Raw genomic sequence first — 15,059 nt, 5'->3', positions numbered from 1 at the left:
CTTTGCTTGCTTGTTTGCCAAACACAATTCAAGGTACAAAGTCATAGTGCTTTTTCCACCACACTAGTACAGATCCTTTCTTAAGTACAGAGATACAATATTAAGTCAGTGAGGCTGATGAGTTTGCTTGTGGCATTTCCTCCTCTATCCAGCAGGTCACTTTTACCAGAATAACACCTAATTGTTACTCACTGTTGTTACTGCCCTATTAAGGTATTGAAATCCCTCACTCCTACAAGTGGAGCTTAAGACATTAAACCTGAACTTTTTCATAAGCTTTGTCTGGATGTCCTTTGTATCACAAATCTGACGCATGTTAGAGGTAGATTCATCTTCCACAGGAAAGAATAATTTTTCAAAAATTCAGGACAATTTACTATTGAGATTTGATGGCTTTTTTATTAAGTTTACCCTGCCCAGTAAACAATAGATTGCTTATGTAGTGATTTATTTATATTTTGAAGTGAGGTTTATTCAAACCTTTTTTCTGATACAGTTCAAGCATTTAGGGTCTGCAAAGCTTTATGATCAAGACATTCACACATCTTACCTGGATCGTATGCTGATCACTCACAATGAGAAACAAAGGCCATGACTAATCTCATAAACATGCAGAACAAAACAGTTCTAAATTTACATGTGACTCCTGTTTTTTTTATAAAATCTTCACACTCACCTGAGCTGTGAGATGTAGGGCAGACACTGAAGGAAACTCCTCACTTCACTCTCTTCATCTGACCAGCCTCTCAGCTCTACTGGTTTCTTCACTGTGTGGAGTTTCAGCACTTCTAGGAAGAGGGAGGTCTTTCTCTCTGAGAGGTTTATGATCCAGACTGTAGGAGCTGACTGGTAAACTGGCTGTAATGCTGGAAGGAAACTCCTGCCTGTTTGAGTCTCATAGTTCTTCACACGTGAGTATAGATCCAGCAGGAAATCACATTCAAGACCAGTCAAATCTACAGGGAAGGTTGTGTAGCTGCACACAGATGTCAGCAGCTTAGTGAAACTCTCTCCTGTAGCTGCATCACACTCTGCTGCTGTAACAATCAGCTTCAGCAGAAACTCCACTGCAGATCTTCTCTGTTCTTTATTCTTAAGAACATCAACTTTAAACCTGTTGGTATAGAGAGTTCACAGAAAACAGAATAAGTAGATAAAACGAAAGCAAATCAGTAGACAACAGAATGTATAGTCTGCTGTAAACAGACCATGATCTACACCAGCAAGGTTTTAAACAGAGTAGTTACATGGAGCAAATATAATGCTCTGGAAATAAACACAAAGAAAACAAAGGAAATTGTATTTGGCCAAAAACCAATGTCTGTCAACTCCACTATTATCAATAATGAGATAATCGAACAGGTGGAGTCTTATAAATATCTTGGTGTATCTTGGTCATGGAAACACCACATCGACTACATCTGTACATCTGTTATTTTCCCCGTTGCCTCCAATGTTTTGGAGCTAATTGGCAGATACTCCTATTGTTATACTGCTGTTATTTTGAGTGTTCTGCAGTATTGCAGTGCTGTGTGGTGCTTGTCCATATCTGTAAAATCAGGATTGAAATATTTGATTAAAATATGTTCAAAAATTGTGGGTCAGCCTCTAGAACAGGGGTACTCAACTAAATTTTTCCACGGTCCAATTTTGGCAGATAGCTGTGACCGGAGGTCCGGGGCTGCGGGGATATCGAACGTAAGTTGTTGAGCGGGGGGTTTGGGATGGCAAACGTAAGTTGTTGAGGAGTGGGGGGTGCGAACGAATATTAATTCTCCCGTCAAAATTAATAAATATGTTTTTTTTTTTTTTTGGTCCGTTAATCAGGAATGAGATTGGGTCCGGACAGGACTGCGTTTGGGTCCGGATCCGGACCGTGATCCGCCAGTTGAGTACCCCTGCTCTAGAAAGACTATTTGAGCCTACTTATTAAACTAACACAGTGTGGCTGGCTAAAAACATAATTTTTGGTACTAATCATGTTTTGAAGAGTGAATATGTACTTCTCCCATCAAGCGGTGTTATAGTGTTCCAAGGTTCAATAAGTAACATAATACAGGAAGATGATAAAATCCTGCACCTAACATCTGGAGTCATGCAAAAGGCTTGGCTAGGATGTATTAACCAACCAACGACTATGATCTAATAATACCTACTACTATGCCCATGACCCATCGTCTCAACTACCCAATACTACTAAGAAGACAAGATAGATTTCACACACCCTATGCACACACTAGTTGCTTGAACAGAACACAGCAACAGCTACAATCTGATACTGGCTCAACAAGGATCCAGAAGCAAAGCGCACTATGTTCATGGTCCATTGCCTCAACTGCCAAGTACTCAGACCACCAAACAAAGCTGGACTGACCTTCAAAACAAAGTGACATGGACACACACAATACCTTGCAAGCTTTTCATTGGGGTCATCAGGAAGGCACCTCCCTTCGTTGGTGTTTCGATGAATTGAGCCCCCAACACCTCCAGAAGGCTCATCAGTGGAGTCTGGCGTCCTAGACCCACCCCCCTCCAAGCTCACAATGTAGCCCATCACAAAATTTACCAACAACCTTGCTACCCGACGGCTATCGGAAAAGCCAAGTGACAATCCTACTCATATCCCAACATCACACACACCAAACAATTTATCTCTTCAAGTACTATCCTTACCCCACCTAACCTCAGCCCTTCTTAGCCACACCCACTGACTAGATCTCTCAGCTACCGCTGACAACTCCTTTACCACTGCTCTCATCACACAGCCTCTAAATACAAACTCAGCCAGTAGTCTTGTGGCAGACTTCGCCACGAAACCCCTAGCCTCTACCTCTATAGGTCTAATATGTGCTTGCCAGTCCCGCTCTCTTACCTCAGCCACTTCAAACTTTTCCTTTCATATGCTGCATCAACTTCGTCTTCAAATGGAACAGTTAGCTCTATGAAATACACTATCCGCTTACTTTCAGAATACAACACAACATCTGGCCTCAAGTTTGTGACTACAATACACTCTGGAACCTGCAACTTACAGCCTACATCAACCAACAGCTTCCAATCTCTTGCATCAGCCCACTTACCATCAACTTTTGAAAACTGTGCTGGCTCCTTGCTATGCTGCCCCTCACACACAAACCTAATTACTCTATTGGAACTAGCAACTGGCATACCATTAACTTCCAACCGCTTCATATCAAGTGCACCTGCCAATGATTTAAGTACCTGATTATGCCTCCATGTATAACGTCCCTGTGACAAACTCACCTTGCATGCCGACAGGATGTGCTTCAATGTACCACTTCCTGCACATAGCTTACAAGTAGGATCCTCACCCAACCACTGCCCAAGATTTTGTGGAGTTGGAAGCACATCATAAGTAGCTCCCACAAGAAACTTTATTCGACTTGCATCCAATGCCCACATGTCTCGCCAGGTGATTCTCCTCTTCTCTACACTTTCCCATTTCATCCACTGACCCTGCAGTTTTTGCCCGTCTTACTTCCTCCTCCTGCTCTCGAATAAAACCAATCACCATTCGCCTTCTCTCAGGTGATGTGGCCTTGCTGAATGCCCTCCATGTATCACCTGACCCTAGTCCTGCCCTCCCATTTTGCACCTGCCCTACAACATCTCTATGCTCCAATGCCCTCTTTGCTGCCTGAGTTGCCTCTTGGGAATTCCACTTTCTTCCTGTACGCGTCACTGGTGCCGCTGCTTTGATCAGTGCATCTTTCGACCCCATCAACAACATTTCTCTGCCTACCTTGGCACATTTAAACTCCTCAACTAAGCTTGTTAGTGGCAGTTCTAGCACTCCTCTCCCAAACCATGCCACACTACTAAGACAATGTGGAACCCCAAGCCATTTTCTTACAGCCTTATTAACAATCCTTTCTAGCCTCTCAACTTCAGTCATTGGAATATCATACACTGTCAGTGGCCACCTTAGACGAGGCAACAATCCAAACTGCAAACACCACAACTTTAATATACCTGGCAAAAAGGACTTATCGATACTATTAATAGCCTCACCCATTTCCTTCCTTAACTTTACAACCTGCTCTTTGTCGTTCAGTGCTGTGGTGTACCACCTACCTAGACTCTTAACTGATTTCTCCAGAATAGACGCAGAATAGACGGTATTACTTCTCCCTCCATCACATACTTTCCTTGTGTCAACTTCCCTTTCACAATTGAAACACTCCTAGACTTACTGGGTTTAACCTTCATCGTTGCCAGCCTAAGATTATCACCTAGCTTCTCCAACAGCCGTCGAGTACATGGAACAGTTGTCGTTTTGTTATTAACAAAAATAAATACATTAATAAAGATGTATTTGTATCTTTTCTTTCTTTCATTTGTCTCTGGCATCAAACTTAGATACATTTAAATCAAATTAGGTAGGTACCTGAAACTAAGGAATTATTCACAAACATAAAGTTTGTCTCACTGACGTTACAAAAAACACATGATTGCGTGCTAAGGCTAATGAAACAAATAACCATCGCTAATGTTAACTTTTACAGCTATCACGATAAGTAAGTACTAAGTTAACGCTCTGTTTACGCTCATTTTAGCAGCTCACTAAAATTGTGACATTGTCACAATCAGTCACAACCTTTTCAGAAGCTTGTACATCGCGGTTGTGCTGCCGTGGAATCTGCCTTGCAGATATTGCATTGCATGCATTTCTCTTTCATTTTTTTAAAGTGATCCCACACTTTTGAGATCTGTAGCCGGGTAGCCACGATACCAGAGCCTGTCTGTATAACGTCCTGGGATGTTGTCCACTGCCTACCATGGTTTCCAATCAATCAATCAATCAATCAATCAATCAATCAATCTATCTATCTATCTATCTATCTATCTATCTATCTATCTATCTATCTATCTATCTATCTATCTAAAGAACTTCAGTTAGTGTATATATTGCAAATATCTTTTTATTTGAGAGTATTTAAATAAGTGTTCCTTCTTTTACATCTTGGCATCTCCTCCCTCGCTCACAACGTGGACATATCGTAACAGAGTTCAGGCAACACGCTTCATGGGTAGTTACACTATCAAACAGCTAAGCAAGCAAAATATGTATTGTACACATTTCACAATTTTGTGATTCAATTTACATGTCAACAAACACATCCATTGTCCTGGAAAGCTGTACATTTTTGTACAGAGCTACAAAAGGCCAACTACAGGTATAACCAACAAAACTATATTTGTTGAATCCTGTAAGAATGTGTAAGCTTGATTATTGTTCAAATTCATATCAACTACAAATCAAGATTTCATTCACACATCTAACCTTCATCATCTGCTGATCACTCACAGTGACACGCACAAAAATAAAGACAACGGCCAAACCTTGAAGGAAAAAACCTCATTTTAAACATTACACATGTAATACGTATAAAAGCCTCACACTCACCTGAGCTGGGAGATGTAGGGCAGACACTGAAGGAAACTCCTCACTTCACTCTCTTCATCTGACCAGCCTCTCAGCTCTACTGGTTTCTTCACTGTTTGGAGTTTCAGCACTTCTAGGAAGAGGGAGGTCTTTCTGTCTGAGAGGTCTATGTACCAGACTGCAGGAGCTGACTGGTAAACTGGCTGTAATGCTGGAAGGACACTCCTGCCTGTTTGAGTCTCATAGTCCTTCACATGTGAGTACAGATCAAGCAGGAAATCACACTGATAATCATTCCAATACACAGGGAAGGATGTGTAGCTGCACACAGATGTCAGCAGTTTAGTGAAACTCTCTCCTGTAGCTGCATCACACTCTGCTGCTGTAACAATCAGCTTCAGCAGAAACTCCACTGCAGATCTTCTCTGTTCTTTATTATCAAGAACATCATACTTAAATCTGTTGGAATAAAGAGTTCACAGAAAACACAGAATTAGTAGATACAATTAGTAGAAATCAACAGACATAACAGATCAATTAGTATATTTTACTGTAAACAGACCATTTCCAGTACAGTAACACTACCACTAGTCTGAACGCTGGTTCATGTCTCCTCTAAACACACAGACCTGCCTGCATGTGTTTGTGGGTAATGAGAGACGCAGCACAACAGACCAAAGAAACCTTGAGTGTAACACAAGAAATTCACCACAACCATATAGAATTTCACATGATTATGACCTCTATCAAATAACATGTTTCACTGTATCTCCTCTTTCTCACACACACTAGTAATGATGTCTCAATGTGTGTGTGTGTGTGTGTGGGGACCTGTGTGTGCAGCCTGGTACACTTAATCACGTTAGTGTCTTTACTTTTCTTGTTTCACTTTATTTATCTTTTAACATTTCATTATAAAAATCTGACATGGGACTTGGTGAAGCTGTGTCCTCTCTAGACATGCTAGTCTAGAGTCCTGATCTGTTTAGTGAAGCTGTGTCCTCTCCAGACAGACTAGTCCAGAGTCCTGATCTGTTTAGTGAAGCTGTGTCCTCTCCAGACAGGCTAGTCCACAGTCCTGATCTTCACTTTTCTTGTTTCACTTTATGTTTTTAAGATTTCATTATAAAAATCTGACAAAACACTATGTCCTCTCCAGACAGGCTAGTCCAGAGTCCTGATCTGTTTTTCTGCTGTGAAAGTGTTTCTTTCACTCTCTTAGTCCACCGTTGCACAACATGTCTGCTCTGTTTACTCCTGATATCAGCTGATCACGCTGAAGCAGGACAACAAGGAGGAAGAAACAACGCAGAAGGAAATAGAGGACAAGACGAAGGAGGATTATGGAGAAGAGGACATGTAAGATTATGGAGAAGAGGACATGTAAGATTATGGAGAAGAGGACATGTAAGATTATGGAGAAGAGGATATATAGGATTATGGAGAAGAGGACATGTAAGATTATGGAGAAGAGGACATATAGGATTATGGAGAAGAGGACATGTAAGATTATGGAGAAGAGGACATGTAAGATTATGGAGGATATATAAGCTTTTGGGGTAGGACACATAAGCCACGTCTCTCCTCTCTCATCATGAGTAACGTGAGAACGCTGGCTAATAAAATACTCGAGCTAACAACACTAGTCAGGTGTCAGAGGGAGTACTAGTTTGGGAGTGTAGTTTGATGTGCTTTACAACGACATAGACACCAGTTCATTCCAGATGATGTTTCCATCGATGGTTATCAGCTCAGCGATATTACCAGGCATGAAAATGGGTCAGGGGTTAAAAAGGTGAGAAGACCGGGGGGCGGGGCATGTGACGTCATGGGGATACGGCGACGGGGCATTGACATGTGGGGGGGGGGGGGGGGGGTTTGACATGTGACGTCATGGGGATACGGCGACGGGGGGGGGGGGGGGGGGGGTGGCTGCTGGTGTACGGGGGTACAGCGACAGGTGATACGGAGCCCGTAAGGTGACATCATGTAAAAAATATAGGCTAATAACGCCTGGCCACGACTTACTAACGCGTGTGAACGACTTACTAACGCGTGCGAACAAGATAATTAAGAATTACTTTATATAAAGCCAGGTTTACCTTCCTTGGGCAGTCAGTTCGCGAACATCCCCGGGATCTACTTGCTTTGCTGTGAGAAAAAAAAACTTTGTTGTCGCGTGTGAAAGGCGACATTAGTATCTCGTTCACATGCGTTAATAAGTTGTGGCCACGCGTTATTATTTTTTTTACAAGATGTCACCTTACGGGCTCCGTAAAATATAGTAAAATCCATTAAAAAAAATTTTTTTACTGTCTTGTCAATGGATTCAATGTATGGAGCCAGATCGTAAACGCGAGAAGCCGCTTTCGCCATTCCAGATGGCTCAGTCAAAACCATTACGTCTTAATGAACCAATAAATACATCAGCGGCGAAAATGAGTGTAAAAATACATGTTATTTTCTAACATGGGCTAAGGGTAGACTCAAACGACAAGAGTTTACAACTTCATCTTCAACCTTTTCAGCCCTGGTGCGAATGTTATCACACGTCCCTGGATTCACCAGTTACAACTACAGACACACTAGAAAAAAATCTTGTTTCTTATTTTATGTCACCGTTAACTACACGGGGTTGACGCGAACTTAATAGGCCCATCTATCTACCTATTTATCACAAGAGCTTGTGGCTCTGACGGTGTTCAACGCTGTAGCGAACGGCAGTAACTTTGTTTTACCGCAAAATATGAAAACGATTGAAACCATTAATAACCCAATTAAATCCACTGGGAAATGTACGATCTGGTAAATGTAGTGGTAAATGTACGATCTGGTAAATGTAGTGGTAAATGTACGATCTGGTAAATGTAGTGGTAAATGTACGCTCTTCTGACTTGTCCGCGGTGTAGCACTAGGTCCTGCTTCTCGTCCCGCTTAGCAGTAAATTAATAACATGAATGAAGAACGTTGGTATGATTGAAACGCTATTTGGCCTCTATGAAACTGCTGGCCACGGTGTAATTGAAATTGCAGATTTCGGAAGTGCTCTGTTTGCTTATTAAGTCAATATGATAATTAAAATATATACATATAATCTCCCGACCCCCCCCCCCCCCCAACAAAAAACTCCTCGGATCTACACGATTCACGTAGGTCACCCTTTTCGACTTCAAAACGACGAATTTCGCCGAAAGGTGACAGATTTTCATGCCTGTATTACATAAATGGAAAAGGCAGCCTTAGTGACGTTGCATATATCCACCATTGGGGCCGACCGGGACTGTAACGAGAGCAGAAAGCGCAAGGGAGGAGAGCTGGATGTGCTAGTTACAGTTTTTCTCAGTCAATTCGGTTCATTTCTCAGATCAGAATTGAAATTCTCAAAACTGTTCATTCAGTCTCCACATCTCCTTGTCACTTGTGCACATCATAATTGCATTTCTCATTGTGTTTAACATTTTGCAAATGCTTTTGTACATATTGCAAATGGACATGGGCAGTTGTCTGTTGTTTTTTACATTATGTGTTGCTTATGTCATGTTTATCAAAATGTGTTGTAGGGATTGTCTGTTGAATTGTCTTACCCTCCCAAACATTTAGTCTTTAGGTCATCGCCTAGGTCAGGGGTACTCAAATAGAAATGATGACGGGCCACATTTTATTTTTTCAATCACTGAAGGTGCCGGTTCCGGGGGGGGGGGGGGGGGGGACGCAAACTGTCGACGGGGGGTGGCGGTGGCGAACGCATTTGGGCGTCTGCTACCTGTATGTTGTTGCCATAAAAAATCGTCTTGAGATCGCGGTGCGCGATTTCAAAATAAGAGCGGATAGCGCGATTGAAAAAAAAAGATTCCTAAAAAAAAACACTTTTCAAAACAGCTCGCGGGCCAGAAATAGATAGCCCGCGGGCCGATATTTGAGTATGGGGGGCCTAGGTCATTATATGCAAAAGTGCTGAACATGTTGTCATAATCTCTAAGGCATCATTTTACATTTATTTATTTCGTTTTTTTTTTTGCTACATTTTGGTAATTTATCCTAATTTGATTAAATTGTTTGCAGGTGAACACTCAGTTACAGTAAGAAAGGAAATTGGTGAAGGCTTAGATCACCCAATGGTCTCAACCATAGGTCAGAGGTGTGTCTCATGAACCTTTACTGTAATTGGCAAACATTTATAGACGCTACACACTGCAGTTTCACAAAGTCTCATAATGGAAAGACAAGGCCATGTATAGGGTGAATATCCAATAGGAGAAATAAGACTGTGGTGTAGAGGGGTAAGACTGTGTGGTGTAGAGGAGTAAGACTACATATGGTGTAGAGGGGTAAGACTGTGTGGTGTAGAGGGGTAAGACTGTGTGGTGTAAGGCTGAGGGGACAAAACAGTGAAATACAGTAAGGGCAACAATTGTGGACCATGTTTTACATGTAAGTAATGGTCTCACTAAGGCTGAAGCTGATTGCTGGGTGCAGCCGAATATTGGAAGAACAACTGTGTCTTCAATCGTTCAAACATTTCATAGAGAAAACGTGTGTAATTCAGAAATGTGCTCTCTGCTGTAATGCTGCACATTGACATACATTCTGACATGTTACTGTATTAATTTTTTTTTTGCATTCTTATACCATATAGGATATCAAGACTAGCTCATAGTGGTAGCATATGTTACATTTTCACACCTCAGCAAGAGGAGGCTGTATGTGCTCAGGTTGTTTTGAATGTGTAGAATAAGTTTCTAATTTTGCAGTTTTTCCAGTCACACCTCAGCAAGAGGAGGCTGTATGTGCTCAGGTTGTTTTGAATGTGTAGAATAAGTTTCTAATTTTGCAGTTTTTCCAGTCAGTTGTCTGTCTTTTCTGAATTTCAATCAGACTTGTTTTGTCAACAAATTGTAGTGCGAACAATACCGTCAAACAATATTGCTGTACAAATTTGATTCCAGTCCAATATCTTGCTATCAGTCTCCCACATACAGTGATGTGTAAGTTTGTTCCATATTAGTTTGTATGTGTGTGTAACATGTATTTGATATACCACAGATTGTGCAGCATTCTTGAAATCAAAAGCATCGCTAGTTTCCATCAGAATATACAGTCTACACTGACTGTGACTTATAGTTGCACTGACAACATGACTAAGTATTTTGACTGCCTTGTTCATAGGCAATGGCACACAGACAAGATACTCTGATGGCACTGACAAATTGAGTGACCTAAATATTTGATTTTGGGGCAAAAACAAAGAATTTTGAGTGAAGTATGTGTGTTACAGCCATTTTGCATACACTTATTATTTTTTATTAGTTAAATTGACGCACCTGAGTTTTTTGGTCACAAGGTTATATGACGTAGGATAGTTTGGGGAAACGCTAGTGGGAAGGCTAGTGGGAGGCTTGGTAAACACATTTTTTTTGACCACGCTTTAATTTTAACCATTTTCATAATATGCAGTTAAGAATGACGGATCATGGATTATATTAACATTTCACTTGTACGCAATAAATAACTTTTAATTCAACGGATTCGGAGAGTGTGCGTTAATAATGCCGGGCTTCTCAGCATTGGACGAATGGACAGAACAAAGTAAAAAAAAATGTTCTAGGAGTTTGTGGAGTCACGGAGCGGAAAATGGAATCATGGATCTGTGGTGTGGAAGCTCCGGCTGTGGCGGCGAGTCGTGAGTAAACTGGTGTTTTGAGTAAGCTTGGGCCGCTGCGCTAAGGAAAACATTACAGATCTTCGATTCAGTCTGGGAAAAGACAGAATAATGCTGGGACACGTAATGAACGAGGATGAGGAGGTCATTAAAAGAGAAAAACAATTGTTTAAATTAATTGCATCTCGTAGAGGAAAACTGGGTGTCCTTACACGAAAAAGCAATGAAATAAATGCCTTAATAGAAGCTGGCGACACCATAGATGAAGTGCAACAGCAGCTTGTAGCTTTCCGTGATTATATGATGGAGTTTACAGAGTTACATGAACTTGTCCAGTCTTTATTGTCTGATGAAGAAAAGGAACACGATCAAAACGATTGGTTTGAACCAAAGTTGGCGCATTATAATGAGTTTCTAAGTGGTGTCGAATTTTGGCTACATGCTGATTCTGTGGGTGAGCAACCTGTACAAGCTGTAGCCGATATTATAATGTCGCATGACAGTGTTTCCCAAGCCGCGGAAAAGGCTGTCAGTAACGCATCAAGTCGGGCCAGTAAAGTGTCCAGCGCTCTGTCCGCAGCACGAGTACAATGCGCTGTATTGGCCGCGCAGTCTCAATTAATGGATGAGCAAATTGAGTTGGACATGGAAGAAGCGCACATAAAAGCAAAGAAAGAAAAGCTCAAATTGCAGACCAAAATAGACACGGCTGAGGCCAAATTAAAAGTGCTATTATCAGAATAACAAAATGAAGATGCGGAGATCAGTACTCTTGCAGGTTTGTCCAGAACATCAACTGAATATATTACTCCAACGACAGAAAAAAGGGTTCAAGCAAAACAAAGAGCGTGTTCCGACCAACTATTTACAATACAACACACAACTCCATATCGGGGTACAGTGGAGACACAAAAAGTAAAGGAAAGTCCAAGAGGCATTAAACACTTAAGCGAGGAAAACCCACTTCTTGATGTCCTAAATAGACAAAATGAAATTACAGAGCTGTTGGTGAAGCAACATGCATTGTCTCAATTACCACCGAGAGAGATTCCTGTCTTTCACGGTGACCCGCTTCAATTTAGCTCTTTTATCAAAGCTTTTGAGCGGACTATCGAAGCCAAAACGGACAACACACAACAAAGGCTGTACTACCTAGAGCAATACACATCAGGAGAACCAAGAAATCTTGTGCGTAGTTGTTTTCATATGCCACCGGCTAAAGGATACAAGGAAGCTAAAGAACAACTGGAATGGCACTATGGAAATAAAATCAAAATTACGTCTGCTTTTATGGACAAGGCTCTGAAATGGCCCGCTATTAGGGCAGAGGATGCAGTCGGTCTTAGATCTTACGCGATCTTCCTGAGAAGCTGCCATAACACAATGCAAGATATGGGTTATGTTGTAGATCTTGAAACCCCATCCAATTTAAAGATGATTGTGTCAAAATTACCGTTTAAACTTAGGGATAAATGAAGAACAGTTGTTTGTAACATATATGATAAAACCAAACAGAGAGCTACGTTTAAAGATTTACTTGCTTTCATTGATATGCAGTCTCGCTCAATGCTGGATCCAGTCTTCGGAGAAATTCAAAGTCCCAACAAATAAATCTCAGGAGACAAAAATGCAAAATAAAGTTGCTTCAAAGACAAACAGCAGGGGGAGCAGTTTTGCTACGGCTGTCGCACCAATGTCACTTTCTGAGCGTACCAGTCTGCAGTATCAGACTAATGACAAAGCTCCTGATTCAGTTTGCAGTTTAAGTGCCTTTACACAACCCTGCATGTTTTGTAACAGAAATCATTCACTGGAAATTTGTGAGACGTTCAAAGCCAAATTAAATAAGGAAAAGGTTGAGTTCCTGAAGGCCAATGGAATGTGCTTTGGATGCTTACAAAAAGGACACATGAGCAAAAGTTGCCAGAAACGCATGTCCTGCAGCGTGTGTAAACAAACTCACCCAACTATTTTGCACATACAAATAAAGGAGAAACAAAATAAACGAAGTGATAAAGAACCAGTAGATGTTAATGCAGTTGTCTCCTTCGTAACTGGTGGCTATACTGGGGCCGGAACTGGGGCTGGCCTGAAAGAGTGCACCCTGGCTATCGTACCTGTTAAGGTGAAAATGGAAAAAGGAACAAAATGCATACAAACATATGCTTTCCTCGATCCTGGCAGCTCAGCAACATTTTGCACTGAGGAGTTGTCCATGCAACTTAATGCTCATGGTAAGAAAACAAGAATCCTGTTAAACAATGGGCCAGGAAAAGCCAATAAGCAGCTGTAGAATTACTGGCATAGAAGTTGCAGCATTGGACAGTGACCAATTCCTTAAACTACCTGATGTATTTACACAGACTTCAATTCCAGTTACATGTGACAACATTCCAAAAAACATAGACATAAAGGCATGGCCTTACCTTAAGGATGTTAAACTGACACCAATCGATGCTAGCATTGGGCTGCTAATAGGTGTCAATGCACCAAGAGCCTTGGAACCTTGGCAAATAATAAACAGTGTAGGTGATGGGCCCTATGCTGTTAAGACCCTTCTTGGCTGGGTTGTCAATGGCCCACTTGGCTTTGGAGCAAATGGAAAGGATAATTGCTCTGTACAGGTCAATAGGATATCTATTGCGAATCTGGAAAGCTTGTTAATAGAACATTACAATCATGAATTCATGGAACAGCATCATGGAGAAAAGTACGAATTGTCACAAGAAGATCAGCGGTTTTTGAAGATAGCTTCAGAGTCAGCTGAACTTAAAAATGGTCACTATCACTTGAGACTTCCGTTTCGCAATCCCAATGTGATGATGCCCAACAATAAGCAAATAGTTCACCAAAGAGCTCAGCATCTGTTAAAGAAGTTTGCAAAGAATCCAGCATTCTATGACGAATATAATACCTTTATGAATGACATCATGACTAAAGGATACGCTGAAACTGTTCCCAAAAGTGAGTTGCAGCCTGAGACTGGAAGAGTGTGGTATGTGCCACATCATGGTGTTTATCATCGTTGCAAAAAGACGCTGCGTGTGGTGTTTGATTGTGCAGCAGTGTTTGGTGGAACCTCTCTAAACAAAGAACTGCTCCAGGGCCCTGATCTGACAAATACCCTGCTGGGTGTATTGCTTCGCTTTCGTCAAGGCCCCGTTGCCTTCATTACTGATATAGAAGGGATGTTTCATCAGGTCCGGGTAGCAAAGGAAGACCGTAACTTCCTGCGCTTTCTTTGGTGGCCAAACGGAGACCTTTCTAAGGATCTTGAAGAGCACAGAATGACTGTGCATGTTTTTGGAGCCGTATCATCACCAAGCTGTGCAACTTTTGCTTTGCTTAAAACAGCAGATGATCATCAAGATGAATATGCAGAAGAGGTAACAAATACCATTCGACAAAACTTTTATGTCGATGATTGAAAGCTGTTGACAGTAAAGAGCAGGCTGTGTTTTTATATCAACAGCTCACTGAACTATGCTCAAGAGGTGGCTTTCGATTGAATAAGTGGATTAGCAATGAACGTGCTATGCTCTCTGCCATTCCTGAAAAGGATAAAGTAAAGGCAGTGAGAACCCTGGATCTAATGAAGGAGCAACTACCAATGGAAAGAGCACTTGGGGTACAGTGGGATGCTGAAAAGGATGTCTTTATATTTTGCATAGCCATCAAGCCACATCAAATAACAAGAAGGGGCATTTTGTCCATCGTTTGCTCGATTTATGACCCCTTAGGCTTTCTGGCGCCCATTATTCTCGTGGCAAAACAAATTGTACAAACTTTATGTAAGCTGAAGCTCGGCTGGGATGAGAAAATACCACAAGACGTAGCATGCACGTGGGAAAAGTGGCTTGCGTCGCTTCACCTTCTTGATGCTTTTAGCGTTGACAGAAGTTTTTATCCTAAAGGCTTTGGTGATATTACATGTGCACAGCTGCATCACTTCTGTGATGCTAGTGAGGTGGGCTACGGCGCAGTCTCCTACCT

At 41.5% G+C, this 15,059-nt stretch overlaps 1 protein-coding gene across 1 annotated transcript in view; it reads right to left on the bottom strand.

The window, feature by feature from the left end:
- The window catches only part of LOC143523065 (uncharacterized), a 109,817-nt gene that overhangs the window by 69,816 nt on the left and 24,942 nt on the right, over positions 1-15,059 (bottom strand). Inside the window, exons 5-6 of the mRNA XM_077017212.1 lie at positions 5,429-5,866; positions 677-1,114 (exon numbers count right to left, since the gene is read on the bottom strand). Of these exons, the coding sequence (XP_076873327.1) occupies positions 677-1,114; positions 5,429-5,866 (876 nt within the window). The remainder of the gene's footprint in view (positions 1-676; positions 1,115-5,428; positions 5,867-15,059) is intronic.

This window comes from Brachyhypopomus gauderio, chromosome 1 (genome assembly GCF_052324685.1).
Source record: "Brachyhypopomus gauderio isolate BG-103 chromosome 1, BGAUD_0.2, whole genome shotgun sequence".
NCBI classification, from domain to species: Eukaryota; Metazoa; Chordata; class Actinopteri; order Gymnotiformes; family Hypopomidae; genus Brachyhypopomus; species Brachyhypopomus gauderio.
The sequence above is the reverse complement of the archived record's forward strand: the minus strand, read 5'-3'. Positions and strand labels throughout refer to the sequence as shown.